Source organism: Rhinatrema bivittatum, chromosome 2, assembly GCF_901001135.1.
Source record: "Rhinatrema bivittatum chromosome 2, aRhiBiv1.1, whole genome shotgun sequence".
NCBI lineage: Eukaryota > Metazoa > Chordata > Amphibia > Gymnophiona > Rhinatrematidae > Rhinatrema > Rhinatrema bivittatum.
In genome coordinates this window covers 240,543,323-240,562,635 of record NC_042616.1, presented here as the reverse complement: position 1 = coordinate 240,562,635, position 19,313 = coordinate 240,543,323, and the positions used below count along the sequence as shown (strand labels likewise).

The following is a 19,313-nucleotide window of genomic DNA, read 5'->3' as shown; positions in this document are numbered from 1 at the left end:
ATGTAGAGGAAAAAAGGAAAGTTAGTATGAGGAAGAAACAAAGAATATAGTATACAGATCACAGCAAGTGTGGTAAAATGTGCAAGTAAAGAGCCTCTAGGCGGATCATAGACAGCTCTAAGGTCGCTGCTCCACTCCACAGCGGTGTCCGTAGTAGTGGTGTTCGCGGGTAAGGTGACCAACTGTCCGACTATATTCAGTGGGAAAATAGAAAGGAAAATATGAAATCACATCAGTTGAAAAAGTTGCAGCAAAATCATGCTTATGTCAGCAAAGGGAAAAGTCATGAAGGCATCTCACAAGGTCTGGGCAAGACTAGATACATAACTGTAACTGACTTACTTGAAAAAACATAAGGAGAACCAGTGTCGGAGAAGCCAAATAGCAGCATCTACAGCTGGAGTAAAATATTTTTGAAAAACAAATACTGCTAATCAAGTTACCATATCTTGTTCATGTTCGCATGAGAGTATGAAGCCTTCTAGGTCTTTGGGGTCCAGAAAAACCTTGGTTTGATTGCGATAGGTGACCCGCATTTGCACGGGGTACAGTAGGCCGTATTTAGCTTCTAATTTTTGCAGCCGAGGGCGGAAGGCTAGAAATGATTTCCGCCGTTCCGCTGTGGTTTTTGCCAGGTCGGGCACAAATATGAGCGGGCGTCCCTGATACTGTGCCTTTGTCCTAGCGGCCAATAAGATCATTAAAACTTGAGGGTATCGCAGTACTTTTAATATTATCGGACGAGGATACTTGGAATTGCGCAATGGTCAAGAGGGGATCCTGTGAGCCCTTTCTAGTTCGAAAGATTGCTCGAATTCCATCTGCAAGCTAGCAGGGATCATTTGAAGTAAGAAAGAAATAATGTCCGTGCTTTCGGACCCCTCCGGGACTCCCAAGATTCTAATATTGTTTCTTCGATTTTGATTAGAAAGATCTTCAATGTCCCGGTGCAGCCCTTCTAGGTCTTTGGAAAAGTGCGCCACCGGTTCCATAGCGATGAGCAAAGAGGAGACCTGCGTTTCCACGTCATCGAGTCTAGTTTGAAAGGATTCCAGCTTTACCGACATAAGGCCTCATTTTCTAAAGTATCGCAGGCCTGCGATACTTTAGAAAATTGCGCTACTCTGGGGCGGAGGGGTCGGGCGGGGGGGGCGGTCCTGCGCTAGCCGGCTGCGATCGCACTGCCGTGGTGCGATCGCTGCCGGCATCGCGCCCAATAACTACACCATAGAACTCCTGGTTATTTCCCCTAGCGATAACAACCCCTTTGCCAACAATTCAATTACTCCACTAGCAAGCCAGGTTAGAGACCTTGGGGCCACCCTTGACTCTAGAATGAATTTCAAAAAGTTCATTAACGCTACAACTAAAGAATGTTTCTTTAAGCTTCAGGTCCTGAAGCAGCTAAGACCGGCTCTTACACTTCCAGGATTTCCATTCAGTGCTTCAAGCCATACTGTTTTCAAAGATCGACTATTGTAACGCTTTACTACTCGGTCTCCCCGCCTCTTCCTCTAAACCTCTACAGATGCTGCAAAACGCAGCGGCCAGGATCCTTACAAGGCGTAAGGATCACATCACACCAATCCTAAAAATCCTACACTGGCTACCAATCCAATACAGAATACTCTTCAAGGCTCTCACCATCATCCACAAATCCGTCTACCAACAATCCACACTACAACTCGCCATCCCTTTCGAACTACATACTTCCGCAAGGCCGACCAGAACCGCCTACAAAGGTTCGCTCAAGGCCCCCCCCACCCCCCAAAAAGATCCTCGGTCCACAACTCTATTCACAAGCGAGCACTTTCGACAGCAGGTCCGCTCCATTGGAATTCGCTTCCTCCAGATATACGCCTAGAACATTGCCATCTCTCCTTCAGAAAAAAACTGAAAACCTGGTTGTTCACCCAAGCATACCGTTGAAGGAACCTCTATTAAACAACATTGACTCTCCCCCCTCTACTTCTTCCCTAATCCCTCCCCCCTCCCTGTTTCCAGTCCCTGACATGACACCTCCCCCTCCCCTGCTCACCTCTCTGTGTCTCCTCTTCCCACCGGATATACTATGTTAATAATCGCCTAGGACAAATCTCTGATTAAGTCTCGCTACTCTATGGTTTTTAGTTGATTATTTTATCACTCTCCAGTTGTTATCGTTTTAAAAATCTCTCCTGTCTTCCATCGCCCATGTTTTTGCTCCCTGTTTAATGTAACTTTACCTTCTACTTAGTTGTTAATTGGTTTCCCCTGTTCTAATGTAAACCGGTACGATAAGACCTCGTCTTGAGTATCGGTATAGTAAAAGAATTTAAATAAATAAATAAATAGAAGGTGTAGTTATTGGGCGTGAAATAGCGAGCGAAAAGGGCCTTACCTTTCCGCTCTGCGCGCCGTCCTTGCTGAGTCCGCCCTGGTGACGCCCCCGACTCCTCCTCTTCCAGGGCCGACTCCGCCCCGATTTCAGTAGCGCAGGCCTGTGCTACTTTCGCTAGCTATTGCAGGCTTGCGCTTTGGAAAATGAGGCCCATAGTTTGTAAGACGGTGCGAATGGCGGCAGTGTTGTCTATATTGACTTGAACCGAGGTCCTTTAGTTGTTTAAGTTCCGTGAGGACCAAATCCGCCGAAGCCATTACTTTAGGCGGTGGGGCCTTGTCGGGCGAGGGAGGGTCCGGTTTGGTCTGCTTAGATCCGGCACTAGCAGCGAAGGCCGCCTCAATTTTCCCTGCTTTGTTGGTAGCCATAGTCTTACCGCATTCAAAAAAAGAAGTGAGACGAAGATTAGGCTCCCGTGGACACGGTTACCCAAGAAATAGGAGAGAAGTCAGGCGGAGCTGCTAGCTTAGGCGGCCATTTTGATAGCTGCTCGAGAGCGCCCCCTCAATGGGGCCACTTTTAAATTTTAAGCACGCGGGGTACATTTGTGTGCGCTACCTGGCGTGCACAAATGTGCACCCGATTTTATAATGTGCGCGCGCTGCCGCGCGCATGTTATAAAATCCAGGGTCAGCGCACACAAGGGGGTGCACACTTATGCACCTTGCGCGCACCAAGCCCAAGGGGAGCCCCGAGATCTTTCCCCGTCCCCTCCAAGGCCACTCCGGATCTTGGTTTGACCCAGCATGGCATTTCTTATGTTTTTTCGCCCATTTTTTATTTATGTAATTTTTATAACTTATATAAAGAGGAAAATCAGTTCCTCTAAAGAAATCGGAGTGGCCTTGGAGGGAACTTTTTTTTGCTCCCCCCCACCTTTCCCTCCCTTCCACTATCTAACCCACCTTTCAGCCCTACCTAAATCCCTCCCTACCTACCTTATCTCGCTGAGTTGCAGGCGTAACTTGCACGCACCAGCTCGCCATCCCCCAGTACAGGCTGCTGTGGCGGAGGATTCGGCCCCCGGACCGCCGACCCGCCCCCGGACCGCCCATTTTTGAAAGCCCCGGGACATACGCGCGTCCCGGGGCTTGCGCGTGCCACCGAGTCTATGCAACATAGGCTCAGCATGCGTAGGGGTAGGTTTTCGGGGGTTAAGCGCATATCCCTTTGAAAATCTATCCCATTATGTTTGAATAATTGGAGGGGGAAACATCTGAAGGATACTTCAACTTCCATTTATTTTATTTATTTAGAGATTTTTTATATACCGCGGCACGTTCAGAACATCACCTCGGTTTACAAGGAATCATAATGCAGCAACAAGCTTTACAATAATAGTGAACTAACATTGAATACATATGCAACAAGCTTTACAGTAGAAAAGAGAGTAGAACGATATTCAGAAATGTTATTATTACAATACATGTAACAAGCTTTACAGAACATATGAGAATGGAACCATATTTGAAATACAAGTAATAAATAAACAAAGGTGGAATTATTCTAGATGGAGAAGGGCTGGAGGGGAGAAAAGGTTTCTAAGGGGAGGTGGGGAAATGAATATCTAAGGGGATATCATCAGAGATGTTATCAGCAGATCAAGGGTGATGTCAGTCATGGGTAAAATAAAATACTCTCTCAACATTTCCACTGAAGAAACTGTAGAAAATCAAGGAAAATTAAGGAAGCACAAATTTTTGCTCCTAATTTTATTTTCCATAAATTCAGCCTCTTATGCAAAGTCTGATTATCTTGAATAAGAGTAGAATTAGAAGCTGTCAAATTGACTGTAACATTGCTGGTCACTGGGTCATCCTGTGACCAGCAACACTCATTTCCACGAAGACCCTGGCCTCCCGACGTGATATGAACACCACCATCAGACATTGCCGCGCTATGCCTAAGGTGCGCACGCTTGTACACCAGCCCCAGTCTTGTAGGTCCCATGGTAGGAATGCAGCCAGTGGCGCCTCTTGATGACGTCCGCGCCTCCCTCCATTTAAACCGAGCTCTCCTTTCAAACCTTGCCTCAGGAACAGGTCCTTCTGCATTAGAGTGTGTGTTGTTCTCCTGAAATGTTCCAGTCTTGCCGTGCCTCATCCATCCTGCCTTGCCTCGTCCAATTTGCCCTTCCTCGTCCAGTCTGCCCTGTCTCTTCCAGTCCACCTTGCCAAACTTCCAGCTTTGCCCCATCCCAATTCTTTGCTTGCCTGCCTGGTATTGACCTCTGCTACGGACCTGGACCTCGCTCTTGCCTGCCTCCTGACATAGTCCTCTGCCACGGACCTAGACTACACTTTGCTCGCTGCCTGCCCTGACCTTTGACCTAACCCTGGTAAATGTCTGATCACTGCCTGCCCTGACCTCAGTCTGGCCACGGATTCTCTCTTCCTGACTGCCCAGTGGGACTATCACCTAAGTCCTGCTGGCTCCTGGAACCCAAAGGCTCAACCTGCAGGGAATGAGGCTGGTATAGATGAAGCTCCAGCTCTGTCCCAGCCTAGGGTACATTTGCCACCTGTCAGCGTGGGCCTAGTAGGTTCGCCTACTAGGCTGCGACAACCACAGCGCAAGTGTCTACGATCATTATAATGACTTTTTTTCTTCATATTTTTTTTAAGACCTTCAGCTTTCTTGATCAAAATATTGGGGAGAGTGGAATACTGGAGACTGCAACACAAACCACAGCTTGGGAATCACCACAAGTGTGGTTAACTTTCCTACTTGTTTAAGTTGCTTATCTGTAGCTGTGTTCTCTGTGGACAGCAGGACAAGTCAATCACACATACCCTCCCACCTCTTAGAAGTATTATTTTGGTATGTTTCAAGGGTCATGCTAAAGAACGTGAATTTTGTCCAGTAGGATGTTTTAAATTGTCCTCTCTTCAGTTTGTGTGGTGTTATGGAAGTATCTTGAAAATGAAAACTTGGTCACAGAGTGCTGCTTCTGCTGCTGAATTCTTGTTACACTAGAGATTTCATCAGTCTTTATCTGCAGTGGAATGGAGAATCATCCAGAGTCCATACTGATGTGAAGAACCAACAAAATAGGAATTCACATAGGTAAGGCAACATTCCCAGTAAGATAGTAACTTTAACCAAGTGAGTATGAAGATAGTGAGGTGAAAGTTGCAGAGGAGCCACAACCTGACAGTCCCATTGCGCTGTGTCTTTTATTATGCCCTTCACTGTGTCATCTAATTAATCACCCACTGATTTCATTTCTGGGTTGTTATACTTTTAGACTGCCTTCCTTGAATATTTTAAGCACAAATGTAGGTGACTATGAATGGGGTAACAGCATGTAAGGAAAGAGTATGTACGAGGCATCACTTGGATGACAAAGACAAGTAAAAAGTGCTTGAGAAAAAATGAGCCATAAGAAGACGTAGCTGTGTTTTTCGGTAATCTGTTGTTCCTATCATCAATAGTAGTATTTGTAGCTAAACTATCAGGCTATAATACTTTTTAGTTGATTTGTGGCACTTTCTCAGATGCTTACTGGTAAAAATGAAATTACTGTTTTGGAACTTGTCTGAGAATGGCCTTGTGGCTAGATACAGGTTTTTTTGTTTTTTTTTAACAGAATGTTCTTACAGATAGGAAATATTTCCATGGGAAGATGCTCCAGCAGTTTTGAGAAAATGTTCATCTAACAAAAACTATTATTGGTGGAGTCTGCTATGCAAATACTGAAATTCTTTTGGCATGTGACTGCTGATTTATTGAAACATTCTCTCTGAATAAAATTGAAAAAAGTAGCATATCTTTTTTAAACAATGTTATTTATTTTCAGCTGTTGTCTGGTCCATTCCTGCTAAGTTTTAAACATTTTCACCAGATTACTGTAACAAACAGATAAAGAAATATATGTTGAGAAACAGTCTTCTTTTATATAAGCTGTAGTGTATTTTCTAAATTGCCTTGTCCCAGTTGAATAAATATACAAGTATGTTCCTGCCTATTAGCATTATTTATAGAATGTTATTTTCCTTTGCTTGATTTCAGAGTGCAAGAGTTTTTTGTGCGCAAAGCTAATACAAAGAAAGGCATGTTTGCCAGCACTCACCTAGTGCTGAAAGACCCAGAAGGCTCCAAATATGAAGCTGCCAAAAAGTGGAACTTGCCTGCAGTAACTATGGCTTGGCTCTTACAATGTGCTAGAACTGGGAATAAAGCAGATGAAAGCCACTTCCTTGTTGAAGATGCACCCACTGAAGGTATATTTTTTAGGATGCATTGTACTGTCATAAGAAATATTGTATATGGCAAATAAAGTTTAGGCATCTATTTTCAAGAGTAATTGGGATTGAACAGACAAGTAAACATAAGCCAATGTCATTTTTTTTTTTATATTTAAAACTTTTTTCAGTGAATGTATAACTTGTGAAAGAAGTTGCAATAACCGCACTAAAAACTGAAATACTTTATGTATCCATAGACTAGGTACTTGATGAGCCTTATCTTGCTTTCTTTTTATTAACTGAGTCCTTCCATGGCAGGAAACCACCTAGGGATGAGAGGGTAGTCTGCTCTATGGATTTTGAATGAGCTGAAGGGTGCCAGTTGGTGCTTGGTATAATGTTGATTTTTGTGATGTGGATACCTGTGTTCTTGTGGACCATCTGAGATAGACAATGCTTTTAAATAATAACCAAGGTCTTTTATTTCCTGTATAAGACAAAGCGTAGATTCTATCGCAAGATATGTGAAACTCTGTCACCAGAATTTTGAAATTTTCATACCAGGCATGCCACTTACATATTGCTGTTTTAAATTGTCAAAATTCATTGTACATATGAAGGAAAGGAAAAATTCTAATAGATATTGAAAACCATGCTACTGCACTTGTTATGGTAGAACTGATGAAAGTGGTCTTACTTACTAAATGCAGCTCTTCGGGAAGAGTATACTGTTCATTCTTATTTTGAATACACATTTTAACCAGTGCTTCATTTTAAGTCTTGGTTGCTCATCTACTTCCTTTTAGGTAGGTAAAAGTAATATATTTAGTCTGACTTTTTTGTAGAATACAGAAAGATTTTTGCACCTTGTTAAGATGACCTTGTTTAGTATGCCTGCTGAATGCATTTATATTTGTTAAATCAGCCTTACACAATCTCCAATGATGATTTTGTTTCTGCAAAATAAACCTTTTGAATCATTTTTATAATTTACTTTCTTTTCACCTTAATAGTTTTTAATAAGAATGTGTTAAAAGAGAGATTCTGTATCAAATTTTGTATCCTTAGAATCACAGAAAACTAGATAATATATTTTGGTAGTAACTTGAGTCTGCAGAACAATGCTGGGAGTCCTTCACATTTTTTTGGATTTTGTGTCAGTTTATTGCTTTGTCTCTGCTTTATATACACACACAATATAACCAGGCAGATGGTCAATTTTATGCTACCACTCCTAAATGCAAAATAGCCATAAACACAAGAGTTCAGCTTTTATTTGTCACTAGTGATCTGTGGTCATTCTTGACCAAAATACAAGTTGAACTCTGTGTTTATGGATATTGTATTTCATTATCTTCTGCTCCTGCTCCCAAGATGCCTTGTTCCATTCATATACATGATGATATGACTGAACTTTAAAGAACTTGTAAATTTAGAGAACTCAGAGACAAAGTGGTAAACTGATGCTGTCATATAACGCCTCCATATTACTCCTAACACCCACCAGGGGATCAACCTTGGCCAATTGAAGGACCCATGAAGCACTGCACAGGCTCATCTGTTCATGTACCCCTTTCCTGGGAATCTCCACCCACCAACAGGCATATGGACTATGTTTGCTTTTAATGTAACCTCTCTGGTGGGATGCCCTAACTCTCCTGTTTCATTAGTATCCTTCAAGGATACATTTCTCCGAACCATGCACTGCTGAGCGACTGTCTGCTTTCCCCCTTGTTCTAGTTTAAAAGCTGCTCTATCTCCCCCGTCCAATTTGGACGCTCAAGGCAGCGAAGGTGCATGAACGCACGCCGTGACCTGAGTGCCCGGCTGGACGTCTGAGGTCACGGCGTGCGTTCATGCACCTTTGCTACTTGAGCGCCCAAATTGGGCGGGGGAAAGTTTGCCCGTGAAATTTCGTCTCTCTCTTGCCCGTCCGAAGGAGGCGGAAAATCGGAGCTGCGCGCACAGGTGCTTTGTTGCGCTCCCTGCCGCCGATCGCCGGCTGCTGGGGCTTGCTGGCGCCGGGCGCTCAAGGCAGCGGGGTCTGTAGGAGAACCATCCACTTTCCTGGTAGAATGACATTTCAAATGACATTTGAAATGACAGGTACCAGCGCACCCAGGATACTGTATAGGCGCTGTATAGCACTCTATACAGTAAAATGGATTGCGCACGCCTACCGCTTCATGGACCTGCTTTGGACGCGGCTTGCATTTGCGTCTCATTTGAATACTGTATCGAGCGGTATGTGATCCAAACTGTGCATGCGGCAAATGCGGGTGCGCCCGGCACTGCCGCACTCTTTCTTACGCGTCCTTACTGTATCGGCCTGAGTATGTGGTCAGTTTGTTCTGCCTCAGGTACTAATCCTGTCAACTTCTGCTACCAGTGCTGTAGAATAATATACTTTTATGCTGTCTTCTGCTGTTTAACTTAAAATCAATAGAAAATAATGTTTTTAAAGGGAAAGATGTTTCACAGGATAGAAAAATGACATTAAAGCTGAAACTTCTGTTCCCTGTACGTACCCGAATCAGTCCAGACACCTGAGTTTATGCATCTCCACCAGCAGATGGAGATGGTGAAAGTTTCATTGACACTGCTTGATAAACCTTAGGTGCCACCTGCAGTTCCTCAGTATTTCTCTGTCTCTAGCAGATGGTAGATGGTGCTAAACCTGCAGTTTGTGATTTAGACAGTTTTTGTTTTTGAGCCTTCCTCCCAGGGGTCTTTTTTGCTTTTTGGAATCCTAAGGGGTTCTACCCTGACCGGTTGAGGCAGGCGAGCCGGGGTCTGGGACATCTTTGTGTGCTTGACCTGTAGAGTGTAAATCTGGTGGTCCAGATCCCTCCCCTTCACGAGGCTGCTCTGGCGGCTGCAGGCTCTGAAACCCCTTTTTTTTTCTTTAAAAGAGGCACTCTATTCTTTTATATTTCAGGTCTAGGCTGGTGTCTCCATAATAAAGTTTTTGTTTAAAAAAAAAAAAGCCAGAAGCAGAAGTTTTGAGCACAGGCAAGGCTTGCTGTGCGAGTGGCTTCCTCTTCCTTTCAGGATTCGATGTGTGTATGTGGGGGGGGGGTGTCTGATCTCGGAGCAAGGTAGTTTTATTTCTGGCACAGGCAGTCCCCCCTCTCCGGTGCGATGACCCTCGGGTCAGCATGCAGGGCCTCTGGCTCTGCTCGTGCGTGCCTAAGTTGGCAGGGCCTTTGTGCGGGGTGCTCCGGGGAGGTCTCATCGCAGCCATTTTGTTTTCTTTGGGGGTTCCCGCACTGCGGTGGGGGGAGGGGACGTTGGCCTGTTTCGACTCCAGCCTCGATCGGGGGGGTTAGGGAGGAGGAAGTAAGCCATAGGTTGCTGGTTCCCAGCCCCCCGGGGGGTGGGGGGGCAGACCTGCTGAGGCCTTTTTTTCTGGATTTTGTCCTGCTGCTGCATGATGCCTAGTTGGCAAGGCAGCAAGCAGAGTGCAGCGCTCAGTTTTCCAGGATCCTACCTGTCCACCAGGCTGAAAGCCCTTCAGGGGTCCCTAGGCAGCATGGCTTCTGGCTCAATCGAACCTCCCAGGTCCAGCGGCTGTTTATTCCTCCTCCTCCTTCGGGTACCAGGCAGGAGGAATAAGATATTACATTCGAGGTTCCTGGGGACCCCGGGGAGAACCCTGATCAGGATGTCCTGGTGGATCCGGGGACCGGAGGGCCAGACCCAGGGAACAGTTTGCTCAGCTCAGGCCCTAAGGGGGATGATCGAGGGTGGTTCGCCTTTTTCGGAAGGATGAACTTGAGGCTTTAAGCCTTAGGCCTAACATGTCCTTGGGGTTAAAATCCAATTTGGAGGGGGCTGATCCCGTTTTGGATGGTATGCTCAGCCCTCCCACAGCTTTTCCATATCACATATCTGTGAAGAAATTGTTGGAGGCGGGATGGTGTTTTCCTGATTTCGGTCTCAAGGTGGGGAAGGCTGTGTCAGTGATTTATCCGGTGCTGGAGCAGGCATTGGAACATTTTGCTCTCCCTAAGGTGGACGCTGCGGTTTCCATGGACACCAAGCGAACGACTATCCCGGTGATATGTTCCGTGGCTTTGAAAGACGTTCAGGATCCATCTCAAATGGATTTTTGAGGTCTTGGCCTTGGGCTTGAGAGCCACTATTTGTTCTAGTTTTATGCAGCTTGCGTGCCTCTGCTGGGTGCAGCAGTTGCAGGAGAGCCTGCCCAAGTTGGGGGAGGATGCAGACAAGGCTGAACGAATTGAGGCAGCCATGGCTTATGGGGCAGATACGCTTTATGATCTGCTGCGTACTTCCTCAAGGATAATGGCTTCACCTGTAACGGCCAGAAGATCACTTTGGTTACGTAACTGGGCCATGGATATCTCCTCCAAAGCGCAGTTAGGATCGTTTCCCTTCAAAAGTCTCCTCTTATTTCGGGAGGATCTTGAGCAGCTAATGCAGTCTGTTGGAATGAATAAGGCCCTCCGGTTACCTGAGGATAAGCCTAAGGCCAAAAGGTTTTTTCAGGTGCGGTCTCTGTTTTGCTCCGATAAGAGATCTAGACCCTCGAAGGCCATGCCCAGTTCTCACAGGCAGTTCTCTCCTCAGGGGCAGTCCTTTTGGGGTGCCCGGAGAGTGTTCCAAGGAAGCTGCCGGAGGGTTTATAGCCAGAGGTAAGTTCTTGCAATGAGGCGAGGTTGGTCCGCTCTGTCGTTCCTATTATAGGAGGTTGCGTGACACAGTTCTACGATGAGTGGACCAGAGTTACACATGACCAGTGGGTTCTCAGTGTAGTTAGAGATGGCTACGCTTTAGAATTTGCTTGGCCCATTCGCAAACTGTTTCTAATTTCCCCCTGCAGTCCTGTGAGCAAGCAATCAGCAGTACAGGAGACCTTAGATCTTCTTCAATGCCTGGGGGCGGTAATTCCAGTTCCCTCTGTGGACGTTCGCAAGGGAAGATATTCCGTCTATTTTGTGGTCTTGAGGAAGGAGGGCACGTTTCGTCCAATTCTCAGTTTGAAAAAGGTAAATGCAGCGTTCGAGGTGCCGATCTTCTGAATGGAGACCTTGCGATCAGTGATAGTGGCAGTTCGAAAGGGAGAGTTTTTGGCTTCGCTGATCTCACGAGGCCTATCTCCACATTCCCATCCATCTGGACTCGCAACATTTTCTCCGCTTCATGATTCTGGGATAGCTTTTTCAGTTTCAGACCCTTCCTTCCAGCCTAGCCACGGCCCTGTGCACTTTCACCAAGGTGATGGTGGGGGTAGCAGTGGTGCTGCGGCAGGAAGGTGTTTTGGTGCACCCATATCTGGACAACTGGTTAATCAGAGTGAGCTCGGAGGCCCTTTGTCGCCAATCGGTTCACAAGGTTCTCGATCTTCTCCAGTCCCTCGGTTTGGTAGTGAACATGGCTAAAAGTTGATCCAGGCACAATCTTTGGAGTATCTGGGTGCTCGGTTCGACACGGTCAGCAAAGTGTATCTTTCGGAGGAGAGAGTATTGAAATTTCAGAGTCAAGTTCACCGGTTGTTGCAGTTACATGTTCCCAAGGTCTGGGATTATTTGCAGGTCCTGGGCTCGACTTCCACCCTGGAGTTGGTGCCATGGGATTTTCCCATCTGATACCTTTGCAGAGGGCACTTTTGACTCATTGGCAGCCGATATCCGAGGAATTTCAAATACCATTGCCCTTCGAGGGCGAAGCGAGAGAGAGCCTTTTCCTGGTGGCTTCAGACTTCCAATCTCATTTGAGGGGTGGACCTCGAGGTTCCGGATTGGGTGATAGTTACTACTGATACCAATCTCTGTGGATGGGTAGCAGTTTGTCAGTGGCACTCGAGCCAGGATACTTGGCCTGTGAGAGAATCTGCTTGATCTATCAATCGTTAGAGACCAGGGTGGTCCATTTAGCCTTGTGGGAGTTTCTGCCATTAGTCCGAGGTCAGTCAGTAAGGATTCTTTCAGACAATGTGACCACAGTGGCTTATATCAATTGGCAGGGTGGAACCAAGAGCCGAGCAGTAGCTCGGGAGGCATAACAGTTGATTCTTTGGGCGGAAAGGCATCTGGAGTGCATAGCTGCATCCCACATAGCCGGGGTCGAAAATGTTCAGGTGGACTTCCTGAGTTGAACTCAGTTACACCCGGGCGCGTGGGAATTATCGGATTCCGTGATGCAACTCATTAGAGATCGCTGGGGGTTCTCATGTGGATCTCATGGCGACTCGTCAAAATGCCAAAGAGTTTTGTTTCTTTAGTTGGAGACATCAGCACGGGGCCGAAGGAATCAACACACTAGTTCTGCCTTGGCCGCAAGGGGTCCTTCTCTATGTTTTTCCCCCTGGCCGATAGTGGGCAAGATACAGTGTCGCATAGAAAAACATTGTGGAGAGGTGGTATTGGTTGCTCCGGAGTGGCTGCGGCATCCATGGTTCGTGGATTTGATCAACCTGGCAGTGGATGGACCGATTCACTTTGGGCATCTGGAGGGTCTCCTTCGTCAGGGCCCTATATTTTCCGACCAGGCTGCTCACGTTTGTCTAGCGGCATGGCTTTTGAGAGGCAAAGGTTAAGGAGTAGAGGTTATCCCGAAATTGTCATAACCACCTTATTGCAAGCCAGAAGAAAGTCCACAAATATTGCTTACGTTAGAATATGGAAGGTGGGTGATTCCTGGTGCGCTGCTCTTGGAGTACAACCTCTCAAGTTCTCCATCTCGGACATTTTATCATTTCTTCAAGACAGTTTCGCTAAAGGCTTGTCTCCTAGCTCTCTTAGAGTGCAGGTGACAGCCTTGGGCTGCCTTCGTGGTAAGAACGAGGGTTCCACTATTTCCACGCATCCAGATGTTGTTAGGTTCCTTAGAGGAGCAAAGAATTTGAGTCCTCCAGTTAGAAGTGTTTGTCCATCCTGGAACCTTAATCTGGTCCTACGAGGTTTGTGTGTGGTGCCTTTTGAGCCTCTGCGGAGAGCATCACTGAAGGACTTGACTTTCAAACTGGGGTTTCTCATCACTATAGCCTTGGCTAGATGAATTTCGAGTTCAGGGGTTTCATTGACGACAGTGCCTTCTTTTTTGCGCAAGTAGTTTCTGCATTTCATGTGAACCAGACAGTGGGGCTTCCAGCCTTTCCATCGGTAGATGCATCCACTCCACATGTGAAGGAGCTCAAGCGGTTAGATGTTCGGAGAGCTCTATTGCCCTCTCTCGAGGTGACAAATGATTTCAGGAGGTCTGAACACCTTTTTTGTTTTGTGGAGCGGCACGAAACGAGGTATCAAAGCTACTAAGGCTACTATTGTGCGTTGTTTGAAAGAGGTGATTGGGTCCACTTATATTACAGGAGGTCGTGAAATTCCGGAGGGCTTACAGGCTCATTCTACACATTCGCATGGGCGGAAGTGCAGCTGGTGTCTCCTCAGGAGATTTACAGGACAGTGACTTGGAAGTCGCTACATACCTTTGTGCGACACTATTGTTTGGATGTGGGAGACCCAGGTTCTCCTTTTGGCGAGATTGTTCTGAGAGCAGGACTCTCCAGGTCCCACCCTAAGAAGGGGGCTTTAGTACATCCCAGGAGTCTGGACTGATCCGGGTACGTACAGGGAAAGGAAAATTGGTTCTTAGCTGCTAATTTTTGTTCCTGTAGTACCACGGATCAGTCCAGAACCCGCCCAGTTTAAGGAGGTGGAGAGTCACCTGCTCAGTTGTTCTTTTTATTGTGGAAGGCCATATTATTGGTAAAGTTTAAGAAGGTTTTCATTAGTTTGGTTTTTGCAACTGTTTTTTATTGCTTGGGTACAGATCAATACTGAGGAACTGCAGGTGGCACTAGGGTTTATCAGGCAGTGTCAGTGAAACTTTCTGTGTCTCAATCTGCTGGCAGGGATGCATAAACCCAGGAGTCTGGACTGATCCATGGTACTACAGGAACGAAAATTAGCAGGTAAGAACCAATTTTCCTTTTCACTGCAGATGGCAATTATGATATACTATACACTTGTAGAAAATATAAAATGAGCTTTTCTTCAGAGTCCAAAAATAAGGCAATTATGTGCATTGTTTTTTTCAAGCCGAGGAAGAAAGTTTCATAAAACAGAACTGCAAGGCAGATGCAGTTGCAGCTGGAGCACCTTCAGACACATCAGATCATTGTGACACTCCTACTGAAGTCCCGAGAAAAACAGCTGTAACTCCTTTGGATATGAACCGGTTTCAGAGTAAAGCTTTCCAGTCTGTTATCTCTCAACATAATAAAAATCCAGCACCAGGGGCAGAAGAGAGGCCACTTCGGAAAGAACCTTCTCTGCACCTTGATACGCCATCAAAATTCCTCGCAAAAGATAAACTCTTCAAGCCTTCTTTTGATGTGAAGGTAAATTGCTCAAGGTTTTTTTGCCTTTTAGTAAATGATCATCAACTACTAACCATCAAGGGAACACCCTGATGTGTGGTTATGTGCAGTAGCTATATCCGAGATGACCACTCTGTTTAAATCATCTCTTTCTATAGCCACCGTCTTTATTCTCAAAATATTTTTTGAAGTTTTTTGTATTTTTATCAATTATTCCATATCTAGTTCTTGATTTAGACTCTAAATTTAGAGGACAAAGAGATGATTACAGTGGTCATCTCGGATATAGTTACCGCAGATAACCACATATCAGGGTGTTCCCTTGATGATTAGTAGCTGATGATCCTTTAAAAAAAAGGGGGAACAGAGGTTTGGTTGTTTTTAGTAAATAAAGGCAGCACAGTGTGTTAAAACTATAAACTAAAATAATATTTTTATTTAGAAAGTTCAATCTGATTGGTTGACTGTAGGGAATTAATTCCCTACGTGCCTTCTTTCATGACTGTAACTGTTTGGAATATTCATGACAACTGCTTCTTTTTGAAAAATAAATAAAATCAATTTCTAACCCTCATTAAACCAGTTTTTCGCTTAAAGTAGCAATAATTCCCTCTGGAATGTGATTTTTCTGAATATTAGTGGCCTCTCTGGATTAAAGCCCTTCAGATAACACATAACTTGCTGGTATATACACTATCTCTTGCAGATAATATAGCATAAGTTTTGCCATACTGCGTCAGACCAAAGGGCCATCAAGCCCAGTATTCTGTTTCCAGCAGTGGCCAATTCAAGTCACAAGTACCTGGCAGGGTCCTAAAAGACTGATAGATTCCATGCTGCTTTTATCCTAGGGATAAGCAGTGGATTTCCCCAAGTCCACCTTAATAATGGTTTATGGACTTTTCTTCCAGCAACTTGTCCAAACCTTTTTTAAACATAGCTATGCTTACAAATTTTATCGCATCCTCCAGCATTGAATTCCAGAGTTTAATTATACATTGAGTAAAAACATATTTTCTTCTATTTGTCTTAAAAGTATTACTAGTAACTTCTTTGCGTGTTTCCTTGTACTTTTTGAAATTACACAGATTTGTGTAATATGGTTACTCTGGGCTACAAGCTATTCCAGAAGGATAGGGTGGAAAGAACTGCAGAGCTTAGGTAAGGAGAAGCATTGTGGGAAAGAAGAACTAGAACACCCATTTATTTTGGTGTAATATATATAGAACTCTGCATTATTTGTTCTAGACCTCTATCATATCTCCCTTCAGCCATCTCTTCTCCAAGTTGAAGAACCCCAGCCTCTTTAGCCTTTCTTTATAGAGGAAATGTTCCATCCCCTTTATCATTTTGAGCACTTTAATATAAAAAAAATATATGTGGAAGGAGAATGGCGGTTAATGATTACATACAATGCATAAACATTACTGTGGGGTAATGTAATCATATGAAACCAACGCTCCTTTCCTAAACATTTATGCATAGTGAATTGCTCTAACATTTAAGTTTGAAGGGAGAGCGATGTGACGCCTTTTTAGTAATTATGAAGATTTAAATGTTTTGTTCAGGGAGGTGGTTATATATTCTTGTGGATTTGTATTATTGGCAATCACTGAGTTGTGGTTTATTACTTTGGTATCCAAAATGATATAGACAGCATAGAGATAGGCCAGAGAAGGGCTATCAAAGTTTTGCATAAACCTGCTCCAAAAGCCCATGGAATGAGACTTTAGAGCCTAAATATGTATAATGTAAACTGGAGGAGAGGGGAGAATGCCTTAAGAGTATAAATAATATGCAAGTAGTTTGCAGTGGAAAGGAAATTCTAATATAAGAGGTCAGCATGTGAGACTCCAAGGGGGTAGACCCAGAAGTAAAATCAGGAAATATTTCTTCATAAACGAAAAGTGGAGGTAAAAACAGTAAAGGAATTCAAGAAAGCATGGAATAAGCACACACAGTCCATAGTTAGAAGAAACTGAGAGGAAAGCCAAAAACCAACTAGGGTCTATAAGGTTTAACAGGAGCTGTCTGTTACCTGGTCTGTACAACGCTGTGTTCATCTAGCAGTGCTCTAGAAATAAATAGTACTAATAGTGGCCTTACAGTCCTTTTCTCACAGGACAAGCAGGATGGTAGTCCTCACATGTGGGTGACATCATCAGGATGGAGCCCAATCACGGAACACTTTTGTCAAAGTTTCTAGAACTTTGACTGGCACCACTGAGCATGCCCAGCATGATACCAGCCCTGAATCCAGCAGGGGTCCCCCTTCAGTCTCTTTTTTTCCATGCAGCAGAAGCCTTGCGGATTCTGGAGCTCTGTGAGTTTCTCACAAATTTTCTCACGGAATTCAAACTTAAATTTAGACTATTTTTTCCCTATCCCGGGGTCTCCCATCGACTTTTGTCGACGCCGGTAAGTTTATCCCCGTCGTTTTCTGGTCGGTTCCCGGCATTTTTTCCTGAACGGTATCCGGTCACCGACCTAACGCCTGTTTTCTTTTTCTAACATCATGGCTACTGGGTTCCGCAAGTGCCCAAAAACCATGTCCATCTCAGACCCACACGACGTGTGCGTTCTGTGTCTTGGTCCTGTTCATGACGTGCAACAGTGTACCAGCTGTTCACAAATGACTCCAAAATGCTGCAGGGCCTGCTTGGAGAAGATGGAACTCCTTTTTAAGGTATCTCCATCGACTTCAACAAAACAGACATCAAGTCAAAAATCTCTGTCTTCAAAACCTCCGTCGCAACCGAAGCCTAAACAGCAAAAATCTACCGGTGATGTCATTTCATCTTCCTTTTCCCGGTCAAAAGCATAGACATCTTCTTCCTCGATGTCAGAAAAAGAGCGGACCGATCATCGAGAGAAGCATCGCCATCGACAAAGTGTCTCCTCCGATGTCTGAACCGGAAGGCCATAGACATTGACGGAGCCACCGACCAAGAAGTCCTGAGAAGACGTCCCATCCCCATTTGGACTTGGGACACCGAGGCGTTCCACACCGGTAACAGTGCCGGGATCCGGAACTCCACCGCCACAGGTGGAACCTTCGACTACGCCTTCCGAGCCTCCACCCCCAATTGCTGTGCCTCCCATGCCAGCTTTTCGGGCGGAATTGGACAGGATTGTCTAAGAGGCGGTGCTTCATGCTTTATAAGGATTCCAGTCTCCACCGGCACCAGCCCCCATACTGATGCCCGATCCGATGCCTACAGTGCTGGTTCCACTTCTGGATCGACTGGACTCATTAATTGGTGCCCTTCCTTTGACACCGCTTCCAGCCGAGCTACCGGCTCCTGCAAAGCCACCGATGCCGATTCCGTTGTCCTCGGATGAGGAACCGAATCGGCCAATGCCTGAACCAACGCCGGGACCATCGGGACCACCGTCCTTCGAAAACACCGATGCCATCAATGCCTTCACCATCCTCAGTGCCTCCATCAATGCCACCTCGATTTCCAGATCTGGCTGGATTTGCACCTATTCATCAACCTGAAGGTCCTAGAGGTGTTGGTGACCAACCTTATAATCCCTGGGGAGATGATTCTACAGACTCTTATTCAGAAGAACTTCCCTCAGAGCCTTCACCCCCAGATGAATGTCCAAGCTCCCCACCTGAGGACTTGACATTTACAAACTTTATAAAGGAATTGTCTGAGACAATTCCTTTTAATTTGCAAACAGAAGAGGATGCCAGGCATAAAATGCTTGAAGTGCTGCAATTTGTAGATGCACCTAAGGAGATCATGGCAATTCCAGTTCATGAAGTACTGCTGGATTTAGTACAACGTAACTGGGAACATCCTGGCTCAGTTCCTCCGGTAAATAGGAAAGCTGATGCCATATATCTTGAACAATCAGCTCTCGGGTTCCAAAAAGCACAACTGCCCCACCAGTCTGTAGTTGTGGAGTCGGCCCAAAAGAAATCTAAAAAATCCAGGCCTCATTTCTCAGCTCATCCAGGTAAAGAGCAGAAATCATTATTTATTTTATTTTATTTATTTAAAGCTTTTCTATACCGGCATTCATGATACAATCATATCATGCCAGTTTACAAATAACAGGGGGGTGCAATAACTTTGTTCTTTTTAACCAGTGCAGAGGAAGCAAAAAGTTACAATATAACAAGGTTGTTGAAACTGGGGGAGGAAAAAGACAAGAATAGACAAGAATAAATATAAATCTTTATAGAGGCAGATTATTTACATTGTGCAGTAATGTCTCTTTATGGATATTATTTACATTGTGCAGTAAGGTCTCTCAATGGATAATAGACTCTGGAGTGCTTGATTGCTGTAGGATCTCTCCTTGGATATTAGTTTCGGGAAAGGCTTGTTTAAATAGCCAAGTCTTAAGCCTTTTTCTGAATGTTAATAGGCAAGGTTCAAGTCTGAGA

General features: G+C 45.0%; 1 protein-coding gene across 3 annotated transcripts in view; it reads left to right on the top strand.

The window, feature by feature from the left end:
• The window catches only part of TOPBP1 (DNA topoisomerase II binding protein 1), a 248,317-nt gene that overhangs the window by 89,550 nt on the left and 139,454 nt on the right, over positions 1-19,313 (top strand). For all 3 annotated transcript variants that reach the window (XM_029589328.1, XM_029589327.1, XM_029589329.1), the window contains exons 13-14: positions 6,392-6,603; positions 14,631-14,932. In XM_029589328.1, coding sequence (XP_029445188.1) covers positions 6,392-6,603; positions 14,631-14,932 — 514 coding nt within the window. The remainder of the gene's footprint in view (positions 1-6,391; positions 6,604-14,630; positions 14,933-19,313) is intronic.